This window comes from Atractosteus spatula, chromosome 5 (genome assembly GCF_055471065.1).
Source record: "Atractosteus spatula isolate fAtrSpa1 chromosome 5, fAtrSpa1.hap1, whole genome shotgun sequence".
Taxonomy (NCBI): Eukaryota; Metazoa; Chordata; class Actinopteri; order Semionotiformes; family Lepisosteidae; genus Atractosteus; species Atractosteus spatula.
Genome location: NC_142710.1, coordinates 43,107,890 through 43,131,774, shown reverse-complemented (window position 1 = coordinate 43,131,774; position 23,885 = coordinate 43,107,890). Strand labels below are relative to the sequence as shown.

The 23,885-nt window shown below is 44.9% G+C and overlaps 1 protein-coding gene across 5 annotated transcripts in view; it reads left to right on the top strand.

Annotated features, from left to right (window-relative positions):
• The window catches only part of sec24c (SEC24 homolog C, COPII coat complex component), a 34,010-nt gene extending 25,546 nt beyond the window's left edge, over window positions 1–8,464 (top strand). For 4 of the 5 annotated variants that reach the window (XM_088916143.1, XM_088916142.1, XM_088916141.1 and 1 more), the window contains 6 exons: window positions 180–318; window positions 657–775; window positions 2,547–2,726; window positions 2,835–3,026; window positions 3,352–3,441; window positions 4,175–8,464. In XM_088916143.1, coding sequence (XP_088772269.1) covers window positions 180–318; window positions 657–775; window positions 2,547–2,726; window positions 2,835–3,026; window positions 3,352–3,441; window positions 4,175–4,315 — 861 coding nt within the window. In that variant the 3' untranslated portion in view covers window positions 4,316–8,464. The remainder of the gene's footprint in view (window positions 1–179; window positions 319–656; window positions 776–2,546; window positions 2,727–2,834; window positions 3,027–3,351; window positions 3,442–4,174) is intronic. The other variant, XM_088916144.1, reaches the window with a different exon arrangement.
• Window positions 8,465–23,885: the final 15,421 nt, after the last annotated feature.

The window sequence follows — 23,885 nt, the reverse complement described above, 5'->3', positions numbered from 1 at the left end:
GTCACACAGATAGACGAGGAGCTCAAAGACACTGGGATTGCAGAGGTCAGGGAAACCACTCATTGACTCTGCTGTGGTGTGCAGTCAGCGGTGTTTACTGGAGGCTGATAGCTGTGAAGTATATCCAAGTGATCACGCTGTGCAGTGCTTGCATCTTGAGCCACACCTCTCCTTTGCAGTGCGCAGTGCTATATACCAGCTGCAGCGGGAAGAGGCGGCTCAGGGTGCACAACCTCGCTGTCAACTGCTGCACCCAGCTCGCTGACTTGTACCGGAACTGTGAGACCGACACCCTCATCAACTGCTTCGCCAAGCATGGTACGTCCAGTGCGCTTTGTTTGTGTAGCTTCAGAACATAGAACGGCAGAGTGTTTTATATTTTACACTTTTTAAATAATTTCACTTTTATCATTACACTGTATTTTATAAGTTAAGCTTTTGCATTTTCTCAGCAAATATATAAAATACCTGTAGTAGAAACTATATAACTGGAAGCTAGTAGGAGAAACTAAGTAACGCCATATTAGGCAGTGGTCAGTAGGCACTGATTCCCATTAAGGTATACTGATATAAGATTTACACTGACTGGGTTACACAGTAGATTGAAATATTAATGGGAATTTTTTGCATTGAAATTTACATTCCTGTGTGTACAGCCTACCGCAGTGTGCTGAGCAACCCCACCAAGACCGTGAGAGAGAGCCTAATCAACCAGTGTGCGCAGATCCTGGCCTGCTACCGCAAGAACTGCGCCAGCCCCTCGTCTGCAGGACAGGTATGGTACTGTTACAGGAGAGGCTTCTTGCAACAGCTACTTTGTCCAGTAGGAAAAGGTAATCTAACCCCAACCCTGGTCCTGGAGAGACACAGTCCAGCAGGTCTTATAAATCAGGGGTTCCCAACCCTGGTGTTGGAAAGACACACATCTGCTGATTTGTGTTTTAACTGTGTTCTCTGTTATACAGTTCAACTGTTCTTTAATGTACTAGTAAGATTAACCTTAACTGTTTAACTGCTTTCAGTTCTCAAACTTTTTTGGGGTTGCCTGTTAACTCGCATGTCAAGAACAGGATTGAGAACCCCTGTTTTAGTGTCTTAATGTAACCTCCTCAGAAGGGTAGCACTGTTTGTGAGAAACAGGCCAACTTTAGTTCAAATGTTAAGTCTGAGGTCAGTTGGTTACTTTGTTGCCATCTCTCTGTAGAAGAATGGACAGAAGAATATTTTCACATGTCCTGGGGAAATCACTATCATTTCTGAATTTCAAGGTAGAAATTGCTTTCTGAAGTGAGCCAAGTTTAACCGCTATAGTAACCAGCGTGACATGACTGGGGCTTCAACTCTCAGAATTTCCTCCACAACTTGGAAAACTTTGGGCTCTGAAACTAAGGATTTTAACTAAAAAATGTGAATTCTGTTTCAGAGGCAGGTGTGAGTTTTGTGTTTTCAATGAAGATGCTTGGAAATCTGTACACTAGATTCATAGGTGTTTCTTTGTCTGGTGCTTCAGTAGCCAGGGTGCTTTATCTTGTCATGATAAATAATCGCTGGGTACTGTTCCCCTGTCTCTGTTACGTATTGCCTTTCTGTTATTCTGGATCTCCTCTAGTTTTCCTGGCTCCAGTGTAGTACCAATTCCATATCTGGACTAGATGGTTAAGGTTTATAGTCAATACTGTTTTATTCCAGATTGCTTTTTAAACAAGAAGTTGCTAGTTGCTGTTATTTGTATGTCCCATTCTGGTTGCAAAAGTCCTGGGAGCACAAGGCAAATATTTCTGTCCGGTGGCTCATGTTTCTTTTATGGATTCTGTAGTGAGTTCTGTAGAGAGTGGTCATCATTCTTGTCTCCCATGTGAAAGATCCTTAGTTTGAAACCCCACAGGAACATGTTTAGTATTTTAGAGTTTACCATGTGGTTGAAGATGATACCCTGGCATCTTTCCAGAATTTGCTGAACGCGGGATCAATTCACTACTACCAACCAAACAGGCTCGATGGGCTGAAAGGACTCTTGTTTGTGGCCTATCTTATGTTCTTGTGCTTTTGCCTGGAGCTGCCTGCAGACTGCAGATCACGATTCAGAGGATTGTGTTCATGTTGGGCCATTAATAATAATAATTATAATAATTGCTTACACTTATATAGCGCTTTTCTGGACACTCCACTCAAAGCGCTTTACAGGTAATGGGGACTCCCCTCCACCACCACCAATGTGCAGCATCCACCATAGTGCGCCAGAACGCTCACCACACATCAGCTATTAGTGGGGAGGAGAGCAGAGTAATGAAGCCAATTCATAGATGGGGATTATTAGGAGGCCATGATTGGTAAGGGCCAATGGGAAATTTGGCCAGGACACTGGGGTTACACCCCATTACACAACAAAATCACTTGGAGGAATTCTGTCCACTTGTTGTGCAGCGAAGGGGAGACATTCTGTAAACCACTCGTGTGTTCTCAGCCTTCCGGGTAGCGGATTTCAGATGTGCTCTGTGATGCGCTGTGAGAGCCTATCCTGACTGTCTGCTTGCTTCCCTGTGTAGCTGATCCTGCCTGAGTGCATGAAGCTGCTTCCAGTCTACCTGAACTGCGTGCTGAAGAGTGACGTCCTGCAGCCTGGGGCTGATGTCTCCCTTGACGACCGGGCCTACCTGCGCCAGCTCATCTCTTCCATGGACGTGGCAGACAGCCATGTGTTCTTCTACCCACGGCTGCTGCCTCTGGTAAGTTGCCTTGCAGTCTCTGTGGTTAGGATGCTCTCGGCAGCACTGGACAGGGAAACGCAGTGCTCGTCGGTGTTGTCATGTAAGGCCTTGTCCTCCTCCCTGCAGCAGAAGCTGGATGTGGAAAGCGATGCGCTGCCGGTGGCCGTGCGGGACTCCGAGGAGAGGCTGTCCAAGGGCGGGGTGTACCTGCTGGAGAACGGGCTGAACCTGTTTCTGTGGGTGGGGGCCAACGTGCAGCAGGAGCTTCTCCAGAACATCTTCGGCACACCTGCCTTCGGACAGATAGACCCCACCATGGTGAGCAGCCTGGATCACAGCTGTGGCTTGATTGACCGGGGACTCCCTGTGACTGGGCAGTAGTAATGTTCCTCTTCGGTGCACTCCGTGGTAGCTGGGGAAGAAATACACCTGTACGTTATTACATACACAGCATCTGCAAGATATGGAAATAGTATTATCAATCGCATCTTTAAAGAAATACATTCAAAATATCTTAGTGATGTGGAAGAAGAAACGAAAATAAAATTGTACCCAGTAGTTAAAGTTGTTTGTATTAGAATAGTGATCTTCATTCACTTGTGAATTTTGTAGAAACACAAAGTCACACTTAACCTTTCTGCAGACAAACCTGCCTGTGCTGGATAACCCTTACTCCAGGAAGCTGCGAGGCATGATCGACACCTTCAGAGCCCAGCGGCCGCGGTACATGAAGGTGAGCACAGCGTTTCTCCCGTGCACACACATGCACGAGTGTATATGCACGCGTGTGCGATATTCTTCCCATCCTTTTACAATTGATGTTGAGTTCCTCTAAGCCTCCTAGCATTCGTATTTCATTCATAGCAAAGAGAAAGTTTCTGAAAGAGAAAAACTCAAAAGTGCGCCTAGAGTGCACAAGTGTCAGTTGTCAGGGAGATTTTGTATTGAAACAAATTCTATTCTTTCTATTTTGTCATTGTATTCAGTTTTGTTACATTCAGCTTGTGAAATGTTTAAATAAATGAGGTTTCAGTGTTGAATCAATCTGCAATTTTTAGCCTGGCCCTCAACACAAACAGTTGCATGCAGTAAGATATCAGTACTGGCACTCTCAGTCAGATAATTTACTAGAGAATAAGCGTCAGTGACAAATATTAATTAACAATCTTTATCACACTTAATGAATTAGGGAATTTAAGAAGCAGGAGGAGAGAACAGTAGGTGATGATTGAAAATGGCTTCTAATTACAAGCAAACAAGACAGAAGCGTGGAGCAGCTCTTACAGCTGTGAACATCTGTGTGTCAGTCTCGACAGACACAGAGGTACTTGGTTTGCAGTGGGCTGGTATGTGGACCGGATGCAGGACCTACTGAAGGAGTCCTACGTGTCCCTGTGCAGGTCCTGGTTGTAGCTGTGCAAGTCATCAAAACTGCAAGGTTAACAGCCTTTTCCTTTATAACACAGCTGATGGTGATCAAACAGGAGGACAAGCTGGAGCTGATCTTCAGGCACTTCCTGGTGGAGGACAAGAGTAGCAACGGTGGGGCGTCCTACGTGGACTTCCTGTGCCACATGCACAAGGAGATTCGCCAGCTGCTGAGTTAGGAGAAGGGCCACGCCCCCTGCCTCCTCCAATCACAGACTCGCTTCTTTTAATTGACGGAAGAAACAAGTGGAAACCAACCTCTCCAACCAAATTGTCCCTTTCCCTTCTTCTCCCTTCTTCTGCATCTAATCCTACAAGTTAAAAAAGAGGCTGATAAGTTGCACTGTCAAATCGCTTAGCCCTGCAGGGTTAAGCTTCATTTCTTAATTAATCCAACCATTCTGATGTGTGGGACTGCCTGTGTCGTGTCTGATCAGTCACATGTGACAGGGACTGACGCTGATTGTAGAGTGTTCTGTTTGAAGACACTAGCACTGAATGATTTCTTGGTGGGAAACACTGGTTCTGCGATTGCGACGCTACATTTTGTAAGAGGCAAATCTACGCTCGAGGGGAAAAAAATGGGGAAGTTACGATCTTGCAGAAAGAAAAAAAAAACTACATTAAATAAAATTCTGGTTTTCATCCGGAGATTTATTTTTCTATTCTGCCTCTGGCTTTCTCTGCAACGGCCTTTCTCATCCCATCATGGTTATTAACTTCCTGTATCTTTAGAGCATGTCATTTTCATTCCTCGGGGAGTTTTTATTTTCTTTTAAATTTTGGGACAAAAGAGTGCTGCCATCTCACTGATGGCTTTCCCTCAGTGTAAAAGGACTGTTAATCATCACTTTCCAGGGATGTTTGAAATGGGGATGATAAGAAGAGTGCGAGTGGCCAGTCAGTCATGTGCCTGAGGCTTAGGGTAGTCCAGCGTCTGAATTCTGTCAGGGCCCGTGAGTCAGTGTGCATGGTGGCCCTCTCTGGGTAGTCGGGCTTTCGGATATCTCAGTGACTAATTTAATTCTCAATGATCACAGCGCTGGTTGTGTGAGATCCTTGCAGTGAAAAAGATTTAAAGATCTTGATAGATGACTTCTCCAGTTTCGTAGGGTCTGTTTGTCATTTTCACACTCGAGAATGACAACAGGGTTATGACAGCAGCTATTCCAGGCCCCGAAAGAGACTGAATTAGTGCTCATTCTGTGGTGTTTGCAGGTATCCCTTCACTGAACAGAAGGAAGCCCCCCCCTTTTCAGCTTTATTACAGTTGACTGCATTGTTTGGGTTTACAGATTAGAAATAAAGGGGATGAGAACATCATGCTAAATGTACATTATTGTTTTGAGTTGCCGTAGAGTGGTCACGCTGTTTATTCCTGTGAAAATTCATGTGTTCCTCTATGCCAGGCAGACTGTGCTGTGCTTCTGAACTCTTCCTCTGCTTTCTGGTAAAGTGAATACTGTTTGTCATTGAAAATCAAGCGTCTCTCCTGTATATCAGTACAGTGAAGTAAAAAAATGCCACTATATGCGTAGTGAAGAGAGGTGGTACAGTATGTATCACTGTCTAGACTCAGCCCCCCTGCTGTCCCGGGGGGAGATGGTGAGGTTAGGGAACCCTGTGCAATAATGCACAACACACAGCGTTCCATCCTTCTAGTCAAGCAGAGTACCTTGCCCCCCTACTCTTGTGCCGGAAGAACAGCCTGTTTTCCTACAGCAAAGGAGCTAACCAGCAGAAATTTGGTGACTGATCCTGGTGAATTTCTGTACAGAAACTGAGGGTTCAGGGACTTGGAGACCGATTCTGCTGCAATATTATGTAGTGATCGCTCCCTTGTGCAGCTTGTGCAGCTGCTCATGCTGTTGCAGCCGGAATGTGCTTTTTGAACATGAATGACTACTTGCAGATTAAACGTGTGATTTTTGCACTGCAAGTGAACTAACTTTGGACAGTTAAGAGTAGATTTGCACATCTATGTCATTGGTAGTGTTTACCACACAAACCATCAAGACCTCTTCAAACTGAAGCCACTTTTTTTCTCTGTTAAACGAGTTAGTCTGTATGCTATAAGAAACCATCTTGTAAAAGAATATTTGGTTTGAATATTAAGAACGTCTGTAGGGCTCTCTGTATTGATTGCTTCAGATGTGTTAAGTTAATATTGTGGTTTTAAATTGGTGTTGAGAAAAATCGCAGGCTAATCTCAACAAGCATTCCTTCTGAAATCTGCATGCTTCAAACAGTGAGAATGAGAAGACTCACTCCAAGATTGTTTCTCCCTGGTCTTCTTGTTTACTTGTGACATTGATACGTTTCAGATAAGCAGTTGTCAAATCCTTCAGCCATGTCCCCATACTGAGGAATCAAGTACAAGCCTGTCCTGTAACAGCCAAAATCCCCCAACTTCTTTTTGCTTTGTGCTGAAATAAAGTATTACTTTTCAAAGCAAGTAACTTTGGAGGAATTTTATGGCTATTAGGGCTTTGTTTGACTCTGTGCACAAGTCCCATAATTAAAATTGTAGAACTGCCCCAGTAGAAAAAGAGAATCAGGAATTGGGATTGGTTGATTTCCAGAGTGAGTTTTGTTTCTCATCTATAAGCTGTGAAGATTTTCCAAAGACATATCTGATGAGAATGAGTTTATTACGTCACTGAGACTGCATTGGGGTTAGAGACATAATGTCCTCCAGGGTAGACAGAGTAAAGGACATAAACCAATAGAGTCAGGCCATGCCCAGCACAGTGTCGATTTGCACTTGAATAATTTCCTTTTATTTAATTCAAAGAGATCCATTGCCTGTGTTTACCTCTGATTTGGGGAAATAAAGTAGACATGCGCTCTTATAATACCAGGCTTAATGGTTCTTTCTAAGCCAAAAACATAATACAACCTTTCAAGTGTGACTGGGAAAGAATTGCACACAAATTGTCATTTGTCTGATTCAGTAAATGCTTTCAATTTGTTTCCCCTTTCAGATATCACACAACTCTGCCTGCATTAAATTTACCTTAGACTCCCTACGAACATTGCTGCTAGGTACATGGCATGGCTTTTAACAACAGCCGTCACGTAGAGTTTAAACGTCTATCGTCAAACAGGACTAACGCATATCTGGAGGTCAGATGTGACTGGGCACTTAAGTGTGTAACAGGCTCTTGTGCTGTGGAATGGTACATTGTAAAGGCTTGGTTTATGCGCCACGATGTAAATATGTTGCCTGGGTGCTTAGCTTTAGGTAAACTCTGTGTTGCAGGAGGAATGTGGAAGCAGCAGATACTTGTCAGTACCTTTCCCGCTTCCATCCCAGAATAGCACATACCAGTGGCTGTCAGTACCTTTTGTTCCGGGGGAACATGCTTTAATGCTGGTTGAGTCTGCTCTCCAGGTCGTGATTAAGAGGGTGTTTTCTGCGCAGAATTTCGCTACTGGGCTTGTTTAATTTGTGGAGTTGAGTTAGGCTGAATTTCTAAGTCTCTTGTCGGGTCCCCACTCTTCGGGCTGTTTTCAGCATCTCCTGCTATGCAAGACAAACACTAGGCTGACTGGCCTGGCGTGTCAGACCCTCCCTGCTGCTGCCTCCTCCGCTCTGATTGGGGATGGTCAGATCTGCAGACGGGGAATCGCTGTGCGTCACTCACCATTCTCCTGAGAAAGCAGTGGCGTTGAAGGAATGGAGGCAGGTGTCTGCTTACGCACACACTCTGTGCCTTCTCCCCACAAGCGTCTGCAGGGGGTGATGGCTTTGCAGCAGGAAGCAGCTGAAGGAATTCTGGTCTGGCGCCCGGCATGATTTCACGCCTGCCGGGTAATTCAGTGCCTCTCTTAAAAGTGAAGCAGTGCACTGACAGGCCCCCTGCTGCCTGATCTTGGGCCGTTTCTTCTGAACCTTTCCAACTCCCCCACCATTGCAGTTCACATCTGGACAGGGCTGTGTGGTTTGCCTTCATTGCAATAGTTTTCCCCACCTGTTTTGTGGAAACAAACCTTGTCACTGAGCAGGACATCGAGAGCACTGAAAGTCCCAATGGAGCACCAGATCTAAAATGTGTTTAAACTGATCCATCCAAACCGGGAAAGAGCGGAGCAAAGCAGTTTATTAATATATATACCCAGTAGTTTTAATTCTGTATAAGCTGAATGGTTTATACCATTATGGGCTAAATCTCCCTAATTATGGAAATGACCGATTTTAAAGAAAAATGTGATAAATATTAAAATTAACCCTGTCTCCCCCACCTCATTTTTTTTAAACCTGTTTTTTTTTCTTTCTTGGTTGTGTAACTTTTTAATATGCAAAATAAAATCATATTGTTTATCCTTTATGCCTTGTGAACAATGTTTCAGTGCCGTGGCCTGTGTGGATCTGTGGCATCTTACTCCTTACCAGGTTGCATTATGGGTAGTGCTGGGGCTCGCGCACGCCCCACTGTGACTTCCTGAGCATGAGCTTGCAGTGTTGTCAGAGACAAAGACAGATCCTCCAGCTGTTCCCTCCAGGCCCCCTGCTGGTGAGCAAAGTTAATTAATAATAGTGGAATAGTGTAAATTCAAATTAGAGAAGGAGGAAAAATGGTCTTGGACAGTTCAGCTTTGGAGGAAAAATACCAACCCTGTGTGTTAAGAGGAGCGCTGGTCTTGACACTCACTGTGCGTCCGACTGGGAAAGCTCATCGGACAGACGTCGCTGCTGGTGATCTCCACATAGACCGGAGCGGTCAGGCAAGGCAGCCTGCTGTCCCCTGCTCAACACTGACCTTCTTCCTTGTAGGTGTGGTTCCTGGAATAAGCAGCCGCTTCTATGAAATCACCGAGAGCTCACCTTGCAGCACCCCTGCCCTGTAATGTCATCGCGTCATCTTTTATCAGCTGAAATAGACATTTCCTATGTCTTGGCTAGGGACTTGTGTGCTAACTGTGTCATTGTTTTTCAAGCAATCTGCCTGGTGATAGTTGCAAAGCTTATACTGTATGTCATGTCTTATCTTTTCCCTTAAACTCATTAGCCCAAGGTTTTATACTTTTTAAATTTCAATATAACATTTCTGTACTGATATTCTCATTAGACTGGGAAGACTTGGGACATCAAGTCTGACACGATACAGACTCCACAGGGTTTGACATCAGTCTGTGTGTATTTTAGCATGTGCCCATTTACATTCCAGTCATTCACCTGTGGGTGACAAGGTGGCATGACGTTTAGCGCTGCTGCCTCCCAACTCTTGCAATGTCCTTGGATTGATTTTGGATAGGGGTATCCTCTGTGTGGAGTTTGCATGGTCTCTGTGTTCAAGCGGGATTTCTCAGAGTGCTCAGGTTTCCTCCCATCTTCAAAAGACAAGCTGGCCGAGCGTTAGTCCCCAAGGCACTGTTCTGTTTGCATGGGATCCCCGTGACCTCTGAGTACAGAACACTGATCTCCCTCAGCACTCGGCACTGGGAAGAGTACTGAACAGAAAACACACTGTCAAGACTTTGTAACACCTTGAATTTGGGAAGCTTTCTGATGCTTTCACTTTCCCGTTCCAGTTCTGTGAATGTGAAAGGGAGTGGTTGGGAAATGAGCCCATCCCTGGGGCCTGTGCTTTCTGTGAGTTGCTGGCCAGCAGGTGAATGAAAAGCTTTATCTCTACCGTGTCTGACAGAGGGCCCTAAGACACATCACCAGCTATGTTTACAGGTGCCTCTACATAGACGGTCAAACTCTCAGTGATCCTTTTCTGCTGGACTCAGTCCGTTAACAACTGTGTTGGGCTATGATCAGCAGACATTTTGTTGACCCACCCAATGATATTTTTTGTGCCTGTACTGGCAGCCTGGACAGCTTGGCCAGGCTGTAGCCCATCCCATCCCAGTGTTTGACCGGGACCACCTGCAGTAGAGGTTGTGGATGGTTTTGGAGTCTGTGGGATATGCTCTGCACATTCCACAATTTTTAAGCAGGACAGAGATTTGGCAATCCTTCAGGTCAGACAAGGTGATGCATGTTGGTCTCCTGCTTCTCAAGCTCAATCGTGCATTGCCTGCCCCAAAGACAGTCCATTCGTTGGAAGGAGAGGTCTGAATATTTTGGCCAGACATGGTCATTTAGATTGAATGTGTGTATTGAACACATCCTTCAAAATCCAGTTGCTTTTCTAAGGCTGGCGGCTGAGCCATGGATAAACAGAGGTAATTGACACCTTTTAAGTAATCATGCTAAATATGATGTCAGAACAAAATGCAGCTCCATCCAGAGCTGAGCTCTTCCCCCAGTCTTTCAAATTCATAAAGGAGTCAAGGAAGTTTCTTCCTACTCACATTTCTGTGGTCAGCAATGAAGAATAACTCCAGCAGATGGCAACAAAGTTTTTTCAGAGTTTTAATGATGCTCCTCTGAGCTGTAGCTAGGAGAAAATCAGTCTCTGTCTGGCATTTTCTGTTTTCCCTCTCTGCCACTGTTTTCCCTGATCTGTCCTCTTCTTTTGCTTCTCTTTTCTCTTTTCATCCTTTTCCTTTCTGGCCTCTCATTGCCCTGTTGCCCAAGATGTTACTATAGTGCTGACTGAGGTCCCTGTGCTGTTGGAGTCTTCAGTTACCATGATTATTGAAAGCAAAGCCATTTTGTAGCCTGACGGATTTGAAGCATGCATCTCCCCCAGTCTGCTCTCTCGGTTAAGAACTCCCAGCGCTGCATTGTACCTCCTCACTCTGAGGTCGTCACGTGTGCCAGTGGTTCCCCGGCCTCATCCCCATCCCCCTGCTGTCTCTTGATGTTGCCGTGTAAGGAGCCCCAGATCTGGAGCGGTGACCCCAACAGCAGAAAGGATCCGAACCTGCAGAATATGAGGTGTTGAGCCAACGTTGTGAGAGGGCGCTATTTGTCAACCACTTCATCTGAGTTCTCTAGTCTCTTCAAAAACTAGGGGCTCAAAACTATGAGGACTGATCTAAACTGCCAAAAAGAGAAGTACCACTGGTCCCAGCTGCACACATGTGTACAGGCACCCTGCATCTTACATTAATTCAGCCACTAGACCATCCTAACTCACACTTACTCAGAAGTGGTATCATTGACCAGCTTAGTTTTTAAAACCAAATGTTTATTATTTCCAAGTTTGAGATACAGGCTGCCCAAGCTGGTTTCTGTAACTGTACATCTCAACGTCATTGTGTTCTGCTTTATTCCCCTGTTAATACTGTATGTGTAAGTATACCTGTGTCTGAAGCAACACAGTAGTTCTCTAAGCATCACACCTGCTGTGGTCTGTGCCATCTGTGTGAGTGGCAGTGCAGTGCATGCCAGGTGCCCTGACAGAGCTCTCAGATGTGCTCTGAGGGCTCGGAAACGTCTTATCCCAATATAGCCTCTTCGAGTGCGACAAGCCAGGAGCTGTGTCTTTCTCAGCCACAGTGACTCAGTCCTTCGCGTGGGCCTTTGCTAGAACTGCTCTGTGTGGAAGGTTTTCCTATGTGTCCCACTCTTTTTGCCCACTGTATCGTACATTTTACAGCACAGATCTTGGAGACAGTGGCCACCAAAGCCACCTGATGAATCAACTCTTGCACACGGCTGAGCAGGGTGGTTTTTGGAACTCTCAAGAGCGAGACCTTAAACCACTAACACTGCTCTCCTCCTCTCCTCCTCTCCTGTCTGGGATCACCACACACGGTTCCACTCTCCCCCTGTTGTCTTTCAGACCCTTCAAGAAAACACCTCTGCCACTCACGGCCCAACAATGTGCGATCACAGGCTCTCAAGATCTTGATAGGATCTCTTCAGGAGTGGGACATCCTCCACTCAGGCAGAGCGTGAAAGGAAGCTGTCCGTATTGGACCTGTCTGCCATCTCTACTTGCTGTGTCTCAGACAGCCCAGACAGTTGAGAAAGAAGTGAGTGAGTTTACAGAGAGACACCAAATGCCAAGTTCTTCAGCACCTGGGATCAAAGAGACAGGAACCTCCTCAGCGCCGAGCTGGAAAAAGGAAGGGACAGAGGAGCAGGTGGTGTTGAAAGTGAGGAAAGTGAAGGCCATGTTAGAGCAAGAGCCAGAGGACACAGGCAGACCTGATTGGTGTTTTCGGAGGGGAGATCAGAGACCGGCAGGCAGTCGTAGAGCCAAGGGGCTGACATTTCAGTGGACCTGGCAAGCCCTGGGTCAGAGGCAGACACCCACAGGAGTTATGACTGGAGTTAGGCGTCTTGCCTTCCCTGGCTCCGGACAACCTGTTTCAAGGGGTCCCAGGCCCTGCCGCTCAGCCACACCTCACCTCCATCACAGTTGAGGACCAGGGGTACCAGGGCTCCAGAATTCGCACCAGCACCCTGGACTGAGTGGCCAGCGAAGGAGTTAGGCGCAGCCAGTTTCTGACTGCCCAGTGAGTCTCACACACCTCTGCTGGAGGACAGGCCTGCAGGCTCAGAAGGTTTCTGGCTTTCCTTGCACTTGAGTGATTGAAATCAATATCTTCTTTACAGACAAGATAATCCTTTCCTTTACTTGAGACATTTAAACATGCTGATTTCAAGAGAACTTTCCAACATACATGACCTTGAGGATGTAGGGCCTTATGCAGACAGTTTTAGGAGTATGAAACCAATGTGGAGAATTTGTACATTTGTGCTATTTTTCTAGGGAATTCACTAAATTTCATATTATCCCATGTTTTAAGGGGTACTGAAATACTGTGGAGTTTTTTTACAGTCATAAGGCTCTGCACATAAAAGTTTGGCACATAAGTGGACTGGAATCTGCCATTTGTAAAAATGATCTGTAAACCATGAATGTGCTGTTCATATACAAAATTCCTGAGTTCTATTAGTAATAGACTGTTTCCTTTTCCTTTTGTTTCGGTTCTGCAATCCCTATGTCAAGACTCTTTAAGAATAGTAGGACTCAAGATTTTGCTAGTGCTTTAAATATTTTTCTTGTGCTTTTTGTTGGAATACTAGGATGCCTCACATGTCTGAGCTTCCTCTAACACTTGACGAGATTATGAATGTGTTACCTTAACATTGCTGTGTTCACTCATTAAAATGCTGTTTCTTTTTAGCTGTGTGAAGCATGGAAAACAATGAATGCATCTCAGATTGTCTTTTTAATCTAAATGTTCCTGTTATACTGTTTATCTTCTTTTTAATTAATAATATATTGACCAAATTTACAATTCCTCTCCTGCAGCAGATCAATAACATTGATCTTTTCTTTGCTAGGTGAGCCTTGATAGAACAGCAACAATTGCTGTGCACAAAGTCAATTTAGAAAAGTTGCAAAGCTTAAACTGCATGTTAATTTCTCTTAAAGAGGAGAACAACTCTTTTAAAGGGTATCTTTAAAATCTTGTGAATAAAATTTCTTTTGGTGATTATGAAATGAATGGTGATGACCCTAACTTGTGATTGAGACAAGAGCAGGATGTGTACAGAAAGTACCGAAGAGAGAGTCTTGGAACATCAGAGTGATCTCTGGGGCACTCTGAGTTTACGTGCAGTTTATATTCCCATTTCTCAGATACCAATCGCATCTGGGGACACGTAGCTTTTCTAGCCAATCGGATCTGGGGGCAGGGAGACTTTTTAACCAGTCCAATGTGGGGTTGAGGTAGGCTTTTTAGCCAATCAGATGTGCCTTACCTGTAGAAAGGATGTGCCTGAGGCTAACGATGGACATGTGGCATCTGGCACAGCAGCAGGCAGGCTGGGACCCTGACTGGGACTCCCTGAGCCCCAGGCTCATTTGTCTCCCCCTAAGCAGATGGAGAGAGAGAGTGCAGCTACACACCTGCAGCCTGGCACTGGAGAAGCATGTCCTGATCCGGGCCGGCATTCACCTGCCGCTGGAGACGGGTCTCTTGCTGGCCCGCTGCTGAACTGTCTGAACTAGAGCCAGACTCACAGGGGCCGGACATGTCCTGGTCCACCTTCACTGCCTTTGGCTCAGAAGAGCTGCATGTGAACTGCTGTAGAGGAGAAGAACACCATTCTGACAGGCTTCGCTAAAGAGAATGTAGACTTCAATATGCATGAGATGGGTATTTATTCCTTTGAGAAAGAAAATGCCGCAACAACTTCCACATTTTCTGGGGGTTTTAACTGACTGACTTTTAATGATGTCTTAATTGCAGCTCCTTGCAATTCTGCGGTATGTTTTTTTTTGTGTTGAAGGCCTTTTTTTCCATTTGAAAGAACCCTATAGGCAGGTGTTTGGGCTTGAGAGGGAACACTCATCACAGGAGTCATTGCTGTGGTTTGAGATGCAGAGAAACAGCTGGTGGTTTTGAGTGGTAGAAAATGATAAAAGGGAAACTCCTTGCACGCCCTTGATGTTAGAATAATGAATCTCTGCTTTATTAATGTGCTTTTTATAATTATTGCTTACACTTATATAGTGCTTTTCTGGTCACTCCACTCAAAGCGCTTTACAGGGAATGGGGATCCCCTCCACCACCACCAATGTGCAGCCCCACCTGGATGATGCGACGGCAGCCATAGTGCGCCAGAACACTCACCACACATCAGCTATCATCGTGGAGAAGAACAGAGTGATGAAGCCAGTTCATAGATTTATTGCTACTTTGTATCACAGACATTAGCAAGTCTTTGCAAGCATGCGTGTGGACGTGTTTACCACTCCATCTGAAAAGTTTGTTTTCCTACAGACACGGCATGACAGACATGACAAGCAGACAATGTGGAAACATCCTCACTATGTCTGTTCCTGGTCTGGTAAACCACCAGACAGCTTTGAGGTCTCCAATTGCCAGAACTGTTTCTTTTGGGGCTACCTATAGCCCTTTTCAGGGAAGACAAATAAAATAGTAAAGAAACACTGAATGAAAGTCATCAGAACGTCCCACAAAGATGTATCCTTGGTATCCTCTGGTTTGTGTTCATTGATTCTGAAGAAAATCACTGGGTTGTCAGTAATACCTCTAATTGTATTGAAGGAACAGGTTTATTCCATGCTGAAAAGAAAATATATGATTGCAGGTTTTGAATTCACACTTCTTGTCCAGTTCTCCCTGAGTGTATTGATGCTCCATCTTCCCTGCTCCCCGCCTACTCTCATCTACCCTATCTTTTGTTCTCCCAATCATTATCAGATGCCGGTTTCCCTCTCTCCCTCACACCTGAAGAAGGCTCCACAGCCAAAGCGTGTTGATTTTATTGAATTTGCTCATCCCGTCCTTCGGATGAGACGTAAAACCGAGGTCCTGACTCTCTGTGGTCATTAAAAATCCCAGGGCATTTCTCGAAAAGAGTAGGGGTGTAACCCCAGCGTCCTGGCCAAATTTCCCATTGGCCCTTACCAATCATGGCCTCCTAATAATCCCCATCTCTGAACTGGCTTCATTACTCTCTGCTCTCCTCCCCACTAATAGCTGATGTGTGGTGAGTGTACTGGCGCACTATGGCTGCCGTCGCATCATCCAGGTGGGGCTACACACTGGTGGTGGTGGAGGGGAGACCCCATTACCTGTAAAGCGCTTTGAGTGGGGGGTCCAGAAAAGCACTATATAAGTATAAGCAATTATTATTATTATCCCGGGCAAGTGGTATTTCAGATACAGTATGTGCTTGCATTTGTAGAAAGCTTTTCATCCAAAAAGATCTCAGAGCTCTTCACATTAGTGTAGCAAATTGCCAAGGCAGCCCAGTTTTACTTTGTGTAAAGACTTCCAGTCGATAAACAGGGACCCGTACTGTACCTTTAACATTCAGCCAGGGTTTCGTGTGCGAAGATCTGTAGGGAGCTATCCTCCACACTGGAAAGTGGTGTTCACCACTTCTGACTATGGAATGGGACGCACAAGGGAATTAGTAGTGCAGGGAGAGAATATTCAGTCTTTCAAGATCAATCTTTTGTTGTTCTGTCATTACTGGAACACTGATGGTCCAAGTTCGGCAGCTGCTGTACACACACACAGGTCTGAATATAAGTTCATTATGCAGTTTCAACAACATCTGTTCAGACTTCCCTTTGTGTTTCCCACATTAGTGAATAAATAGTCAGCGTCTTAATATGTGTGCCATATCCTGTTATTACATTTCTCCCCCCACCCCCCCAAAAAAAACCCCAGTGAAAGTCTGGTAGTTCTTGGAAACCTCTCAGGAAGAGAGCCCTCTGCAGTGAAGACACACCCCGCTCTTTTGCTAAAGAACAAAGTGCTCTGAGCCTGGCTCTGCAACCTGTCTGATACAATACCATATCCAACCAGCAGGGGTCACCATTATACAGTGGTGGCAAGACAGGACAACGTAGTGTGTTGAACGCAGCCCAGAAATACAGTACTATTGTCTTCACACAAAGGAGTGGGATTACCCTAAGCAAAGGCTGCACTGGAAATTGATCCATTGTCCTGAACAAACAGGCTGCAATGCACAGACAAAGGCTTTTGGTCCATATTTACTCTGCATTTGTGATCTCCAAAAAGAATCCTACTAAAATTCCAAAGCAAATTATATTTTTTCCTCTTTCCTAGATTTGCACTTTAAACCTTAACAATGGCTTTCATCTTAAGAATGTGCTGATGAGGAGAAATCTTAAATCAATCTGAGTTTAACAGAAGTAGAAATTGTATACTAGGACACTCTCTGGTCAGAGAATCAACACATTGAAAACAGTGGCTGAAAGGTTTATGGAGGTGTACTATGGCATTAAACAAGAAAAGCATACAAAAGATAGAAAAATTCCAAAAATACCAACTACATGAACAAAGGTAAACCTTCATAAAGAATGGGACTAATTCACAAGAGTAACCGGCTGTTACCACATTTCTTCTGTTACCGCTGTTCTCTTTTTGCCACAGGCTGGTGACTAGTGACTCCGTAGTCCCATAGGGCTCAAATCAGCCACATCTCTTCCTGCTGCCATCTTTGTTTGCTCTTCAATCAACTCGTTGGCCTGGTCTGTGTCACGATTATAGTCCCCCCTCCTAAAGGGTGCTCCAGCCCTTTCACTCAAGACTTTATTCTCTGCACCTGTTTCCCATTCCCAGCCCACCTTAAAAGCCAGGCGCTGACGCTCTTCCGGGCTCTGCATCTGATTTCCATATCGTGCGAGTCCGGGACCAGGAGGCGCCTGGTCCCGTTAAGGTTTTAACCTCGGTTCCCGTTCCTGTTCCCCGTCCGCCGGTTCCGACCCGGCCTTCGTGGTTTTTAACTTGTTTTGATGGATCTCCTGGTTTTGGACTTACCTTTCTGTTTTGGATACTCTCTAAGGACTTCTCTTTTGGATTGTTCGCCTCGGCCACACCTCCCCCGTGCACCAGCGCACCTTGGACACGCCCCCCTGTCTTCAGCCCCGTATTCCTGCATGACGTTTCCCTAGTGTTCCCCCCCACTCCGTCGGACTGTGTCGTCCGCATAGGGTCCGGAAAGAACTGTTCGTTACAGTCTGAGGACGTCACCCAGGCAGCAGGGAAGAGAAACAGCCATTAGGTTCCATTTTCCACTCAGCCCTGCACCGCACCTCAAGTCCTCACCACTCAGCTCGACAAGGGGCAGCGTTGAAAATCACACTGACAACCGCCAGGACAGTCACTTCTTTTGACGATGGCATAACTTGATTAGGCATGGTGGCACTGTTCTCTTTGTGCCTGCCGGGCAGATTGCTGGCGCACCTTGGCTCTATCTCAGACCGTGGAAGAGACTGCAGGAGCCCCAGTCACTTGTGGCTCCGTTCTCACGGTGACGGCACGGCTCATTATTTCAAATTATTTCCTCACGCACAAACATCCGCTGCAGCCATGGTGTGCGTCTGTAACGAAAGTGTAGGGGAAACGATTTAAAGCAGAGAGAGAAGGGAAACCAAAGTCAGACGCTTGTATAAGACCGCAAATGCTCCTCAGTGAGTTTCATACCGAGAGGCCTTGATACCTCTCCCCCTGCAACGAGGCTTAATGGACTGGACTGGTGCTTGGATGATGGATTGAAAGTGAACAGAAGCTGGAGTCCCACTAGGGCTGTGCTGAATGCAGATGTTTACTGTTCACTTACGAATGTCTCTCGAGTTTCCCCGAGAAACAAAAATCGATAATTGAGTTCTGCACTCACCTGCCAACAGCAGGCACACAATATTAAGTGTGGAAGGCTTTTCCCCAATTCCTGTTAATGGCTATTATGATCTATTAGGTTTGAGGTTTCAGAGCTTTGGATTAAAACAACAGCTGAATACCACAAGACAATGTTTCAAGGCAGAAAGCTAAAGCTACAAAGTGCATACACCAAAATTATAATCATTATCCTATGCAATCAGTCAGAACGCTGCATCGGTGGCAGATGCGCCTGTGGTGCACCTTTGAAGGCAACAGCAGACTTGGCTAATATCAACTCTGACAGACTTAAGGATTTACAGGCCAACAAAAACAGCTCATCAGCAAACTGGCCTTGATTAAAGCATTGGGATTGTTCTTGGTTTTTCAACAAAATCATCCATGGATCTAGACATCCACACAGCCGATCTGGGCTGCCATCACATCTGAGAAATAGTCTGTGTAAATTGGGATTACAAGTGAATGAACAGTGGATGACAGCAATTTTGCAAAATCAGCAATATCTAAAGAAATATATTCATAGAACCACTGGAAATGCAAGACGTTTCCCATAAGAGCACAGCAGGCTCAGACAAGATGGCAGCCTTGTCCGGACCACATTGCCCAGAGGGCTCTGGGGACTGAGCTGCTGCTCTGTCACCTGACTGGTTGCTGCAAGACAGTTGGTAGGTTGACAGTTTAAAAAGCAGGAAGCAAAGGCTTTCTGGGTTGGTTTTGAATCTGCTATCAGGAGATAAGAGGGCAAGTCCTCTGTGTACAAAGTCACCACTGAGAGGAGGGACCAGAAGAGAGGCTGTGAAACTGAGGAACTTTTGATTTCTGCAAATAATTTTTGTCACTTATTCTCTCTCTGGAATATAGACTTTTTAAACATTCGTATTCTTAAGCCACTCCAGTGTAGCTTTGGCCTGGCACTTTGGCTCATTGTCCTGTTGATGGGTGAATCTGTGTCCCAGGTTTATTTCGGAAGCAAAAGGAAGCAGGTTTTCCCCATACGGTTTCATTTAAATGTTTTGTTGCAAACCCCCCGTGTTTTTGTTTTCAGATCTATACAAAGGCCCATTATAGAGTGCCTGGAATATTGACTCATGAACATATTCTCCCAACTCAGCCACTGAACTCTAACTTGTCCTAAGTCACTGTTAGCCTCACAGTGGTGTCTCTCGCCTCTTTCCTTCTTCAGAGGGATAGCCTGAGGCCAGGTCTAGTAGCACTATTCACCTTCACTTCTTCACTTCTCTGACTTCACCATGATCATAGAGATGTGGAGGGTCTTTGCAATATTCTTTTACACATTTCCTGATTTGTGATTTTTTACAACTTTACTGCTTTGTTTTGAACGTTCCTTAGTCTTCATGGTTGAATCTGGATTGGAATTCACTATCTGGTCAAGGAACCTCTTGGAAATAGTAGCTCACATGATTTTAGAATAAATTAATTATTTCACCCAGACAGAAGCCAAGAACCAATTACAACTCATTAATTTATTCATATTCATGCATATTAATGATTTACTTATTTTGGTTTGTTACTTTGAATGTGTGGACTAGCTTGTGTATATAGCACAGATTAATTGCTACTTCAAAGCGTCACAGCTGCAAAAGCAATAAAATGTGAAAACTGTGCGAGGGTCCAAATACTTTTGTAAGGCACGGTATATTTACTTTGAATTATAAATTGTTAATGTCTTTTCAGCTTAGAATTTGAAAAACCCATCATAGCTCACAATGCCTGGTTGGTCTGGGGGCAGCTAGAATTATTCATCTTCTTCTTATTATTATTATAAACTCCACATAAATAGTGTGGACAGATAGTGCCCAAGGTCCACAAATAAACCCAGGGTCCCAGCACTGTGAGGCAGCAATGCTGCAGGTACAAATATAAACAGCTGAATTCTGATTGAGCACGTGCAAGACCGAGCTATCAAAAGCTGCTGAGTTTTTCTGTTTTGATTTTTCTTTTTGTTTCTGTGCCATAGCTGCACAATATATTTTGTGTTTCGTGTTTTGCTGTGGCTGCTGAAAGATGCACAACCAGAAAGAGGAAGTAGTGGCCATCTTTCCCTGTATGGTATTTGATGATCAGCACATATTTACTTGGTGCTGGTACGGTTCCTCAGCAGGAACTACAGGAATCTGTAGATTTCTGCTCATGTACAGTAGGGTCGATGTGGTTTGGTCTTAGGCTTTCCTGTAAGAACTCTTGCACCCGATAAAGCATTCTCTTTTAAACGCTCACTATGGTGTACTATTATAGTAAAAGCAGAGAAAATGGGCAACAAAGTACAGGAAGCACAATAAAACTTTGTTCACATAAAAAGAGATATAGTTGGTCGTGTCTTCACTTGTGGGAAATCGTGACAAAGAAAGGTAAATGAATGGTATAACACCGAAAAGCCACTGGAAAATGGCAGAACTGCCTTGCACGTGTACCATGGGAAGCTTTCAATGGGGAATGAGGAGCACCTCCTGCAGTGGCAGCTGGAGGCTTGTCTGTGTGTCTGTGCTCCAGGATGAAGCAGAAGAGGCAGCGCCAGTTCCTTTACCGGGGCTGGTTGCTCCCTGCTGGCACTACAACGCCATGCTGAGCTGCGTGATCCTGGAAGTGAACCGGAGGGGGATGCTCCAAGAGCCTGTGATCGTCTACTCCTCTGATTAGCAGAAAATACAGTATGTAGAATTGAATTTAAAACTGAGAACAGGAGGCACTTTATGCAAAGGGTTGTGGGAGTGTGGAACAAGCTGCTCAGTTATGCTATTGAAGTTGATATCCTGACTTCTTCGAAAAAATGGCCGGGCAAGCTCCTCTGATCAATTAACTATCTATCTAATGGGCTAGAGGGGCCATATGGCCTCCACATCTCTGCATCCTTTTTTATTGTTATCTTCATATGCAAGAGATGCTGCAATAACTGTCCTCTTCCTTGGTGTGGGCTGCTGGTGTCCTCTGTTTTAGATGCAGGTGTCTGTTCTGTTGTGGATTTCCATTCTCTGTCAAAGCTCATGTCTTCTGTGTAGAGCCAGCTCCCAGAGTGATATCGGAGTCCCAATGAAGAACTGCTTTTTTACTTTCATGTTTCATTAGCCTTGTTTTCTTTAACAATTCTACAAAAAAGAAAGGGAGAAATATCTGCTCTGTGCCAGCAGTACCTTAGTGCTCTGCTCTTATTGCATAGACTTCTCTCTCCTGATCACTGTACCTGAAATCTTTCCTCTGTATCTTCTAGTACTGTCCTGTAGACAGAATTCCGTTAGTGGAGAGTCCTCACATGTTAATGTGACAAGCATTGTGTTACACACCATACCACTGAGTCAAAACGCAAAGTCTGAGCAAACAAACTCAGCAGCAACTAGTAACTTGACTCTAGTGCAAACACCTGATGTTATAAAACAGACACTGAGGTGATGGGGGAAAATTGGACCAATGCAGCATCATTGTCTGGCTCTGATCATGTAAAGCGTTTTGCTCGGATCATTGCTGCAATGGCTGTGGGTTTTGGGTTGTGCAACTTGTAATCGGATGTGTGGTGAGCAGCGACGAAGCTTGTCATTGGATGAATGAAGGCTGTCAATGTACAGACATATTTTCTATCAGAAAGCACTCCTATGGAGGGCCTCTGCATTCTGCACATGACACTGCAACCCTGCCTTTCTATTAGAGGAAGGTGGTGGGGGTTAAAGAGACATGAGGCTAACGATCTTGATGAGTCAGTGGGGATTTGTGTGTGAATCCCTGTACGGTCTCGGAGCCATTAGCGCAAGTCTGACACAGCTCTTCTGCCACTATACAGTACTATAAAGTAATGCCAACCCATTAATAATGCAGAACAAGGCTTTTGGTTTTACACTGTTCCAGCAGGGGTATGGGGGGCTGCATGATGAAAGGCGCTCAGCAAGCTGTGGGGCACAGAAAGAGACCAAACCAGTCATATGCTGTTCATTCTCTCCCTCCCTGGCTCATCTCTCTGGCTCTCTCTCCCACTCCTCTCTGGCATTGCTGAGCTCAGCTGAAATCATGCATTGGATTTTTTTCAACCTTGGAAAGCAGGTCAACCCAGACGCAATAGTGAGGAGGATGATACAGACGAGGCCTGAAGTGGCTTTTGTACAGTGGTGTTGCGCTGACCTGTCATGAGCCGGGCAGGAGTGCCCTCACCAGGGCCACAAGCACACAGCCCTCCAGTGCTGAGGGCTGTGAGGGCCTCACTGTTTATAGGTGTTGACACACATAACTCTAAAGAGCACACACATTATAGACACAAATATATCTTCATACGTTATCAGCAGAGCTGAAAAAACACACTGTTTTGAAGTCAATTATCAGAGTTATGTTTTTTTTAAATTTTAGCTAACCCCATAGTCAGACCTGTTACCTTCATCAGTTTTCTCTGCTGTATATAGTCTTAAAGATAGTGGCACAGTGGTTAGCACTGCTGCCTTGCAGATCTGGAGCCATGCGATTCTGGGGTACTATCTGCATGGAGTTTGTATGTTCTCCCAATGTTCTTGTGGGATTCCTCTGGGTATTCCCATTTCTTCCCATAGTCCAAAGACATGCTGGTAGGTTAAGTGGCTTCTGTGAAAAATTGTTGCATGTCTGAATGTGCCCTGCGAGGCACAGGTGTCCTATCTCAAGTGTATCCTGTTGCTTGCCAGGACAGGCTCCAGCTCCCCTGAAATGCTGTACTGGATAAAGAGGTTAGGAAATGGATGAATATAAATCTTATAAATGAATATATATATAAATGAATATATGAATATAAATCTTAAGAAATTGTTTTTAGACATGCAAACTGATTATACAGTACCCTGAGCATCTCAACCTGTGGTTGCACTGGTGCAGTAATCTAGACAGCAGCAACTGGGATCTCCCAACGGCGCCAATAGTTCTTCCTGCGCCACAGTGCCCCATCCACCACTTCACAGGCCTGTGCCAGCTGCCTGTGATCCGCCATGTTACTGGTGAGGTAACTGAACATCTCTCTTCCAATCAACGGTGAAGTGAGGTAGCCTGGTGGTGCCCATTTTGGAGGGCATCCACTCTATGCCAGCACAAAGGTCATATTGAGCTGAGCTGGCTGTCAATTGAGGGCTAAGAAAAGAAAAAATCATTTCTACACACTGCAGACAATATACATTTCTCCGCAAGCAGTTGCCAAGCACCATGACATAATGGTGTTCAGCTATCGCTGATCACTTCCAGCTGTTTGGGATGGGAGTCTGACTGTATTGTGCTAAATAGGAGAGCAGCTATATGTCCCCTAAATTCCCTCTGTGAGTCAGGTTGGGGATCTGGAATTGCAGGACTTCTCTCCCTGCATTTCTAAAGCACGTTCAGAATGAATAAACAGAGAATAAAATGTTTTCTCTCTTTGTTGTTGAAGAGTAATGAAGTTTTTTTCTTGCCATAAAGAAACCAAACTTTACTGTTCCCAGCAGGTTTTGTAGACCGGTATTAAATCAATAATTTCATTGTGATTAATTAAAAAGGTGATGTCTTAAATTAAGTAATTTAGAGATTATTTAGGGCTAAATCCTAAATACTCTTCAACACTCACAAACCAGGGTTTTTTAAATTGATCAAATTACTTGCTTTTTTTGATTAAGAGCTTACATATGTCTCCAATCTTGAGAAACAGGTTACCAAATACAGAGAGCAGAGGATTGATCAGTTCAGTTTTCTTCACAATTAGAAATACTAACGCACACA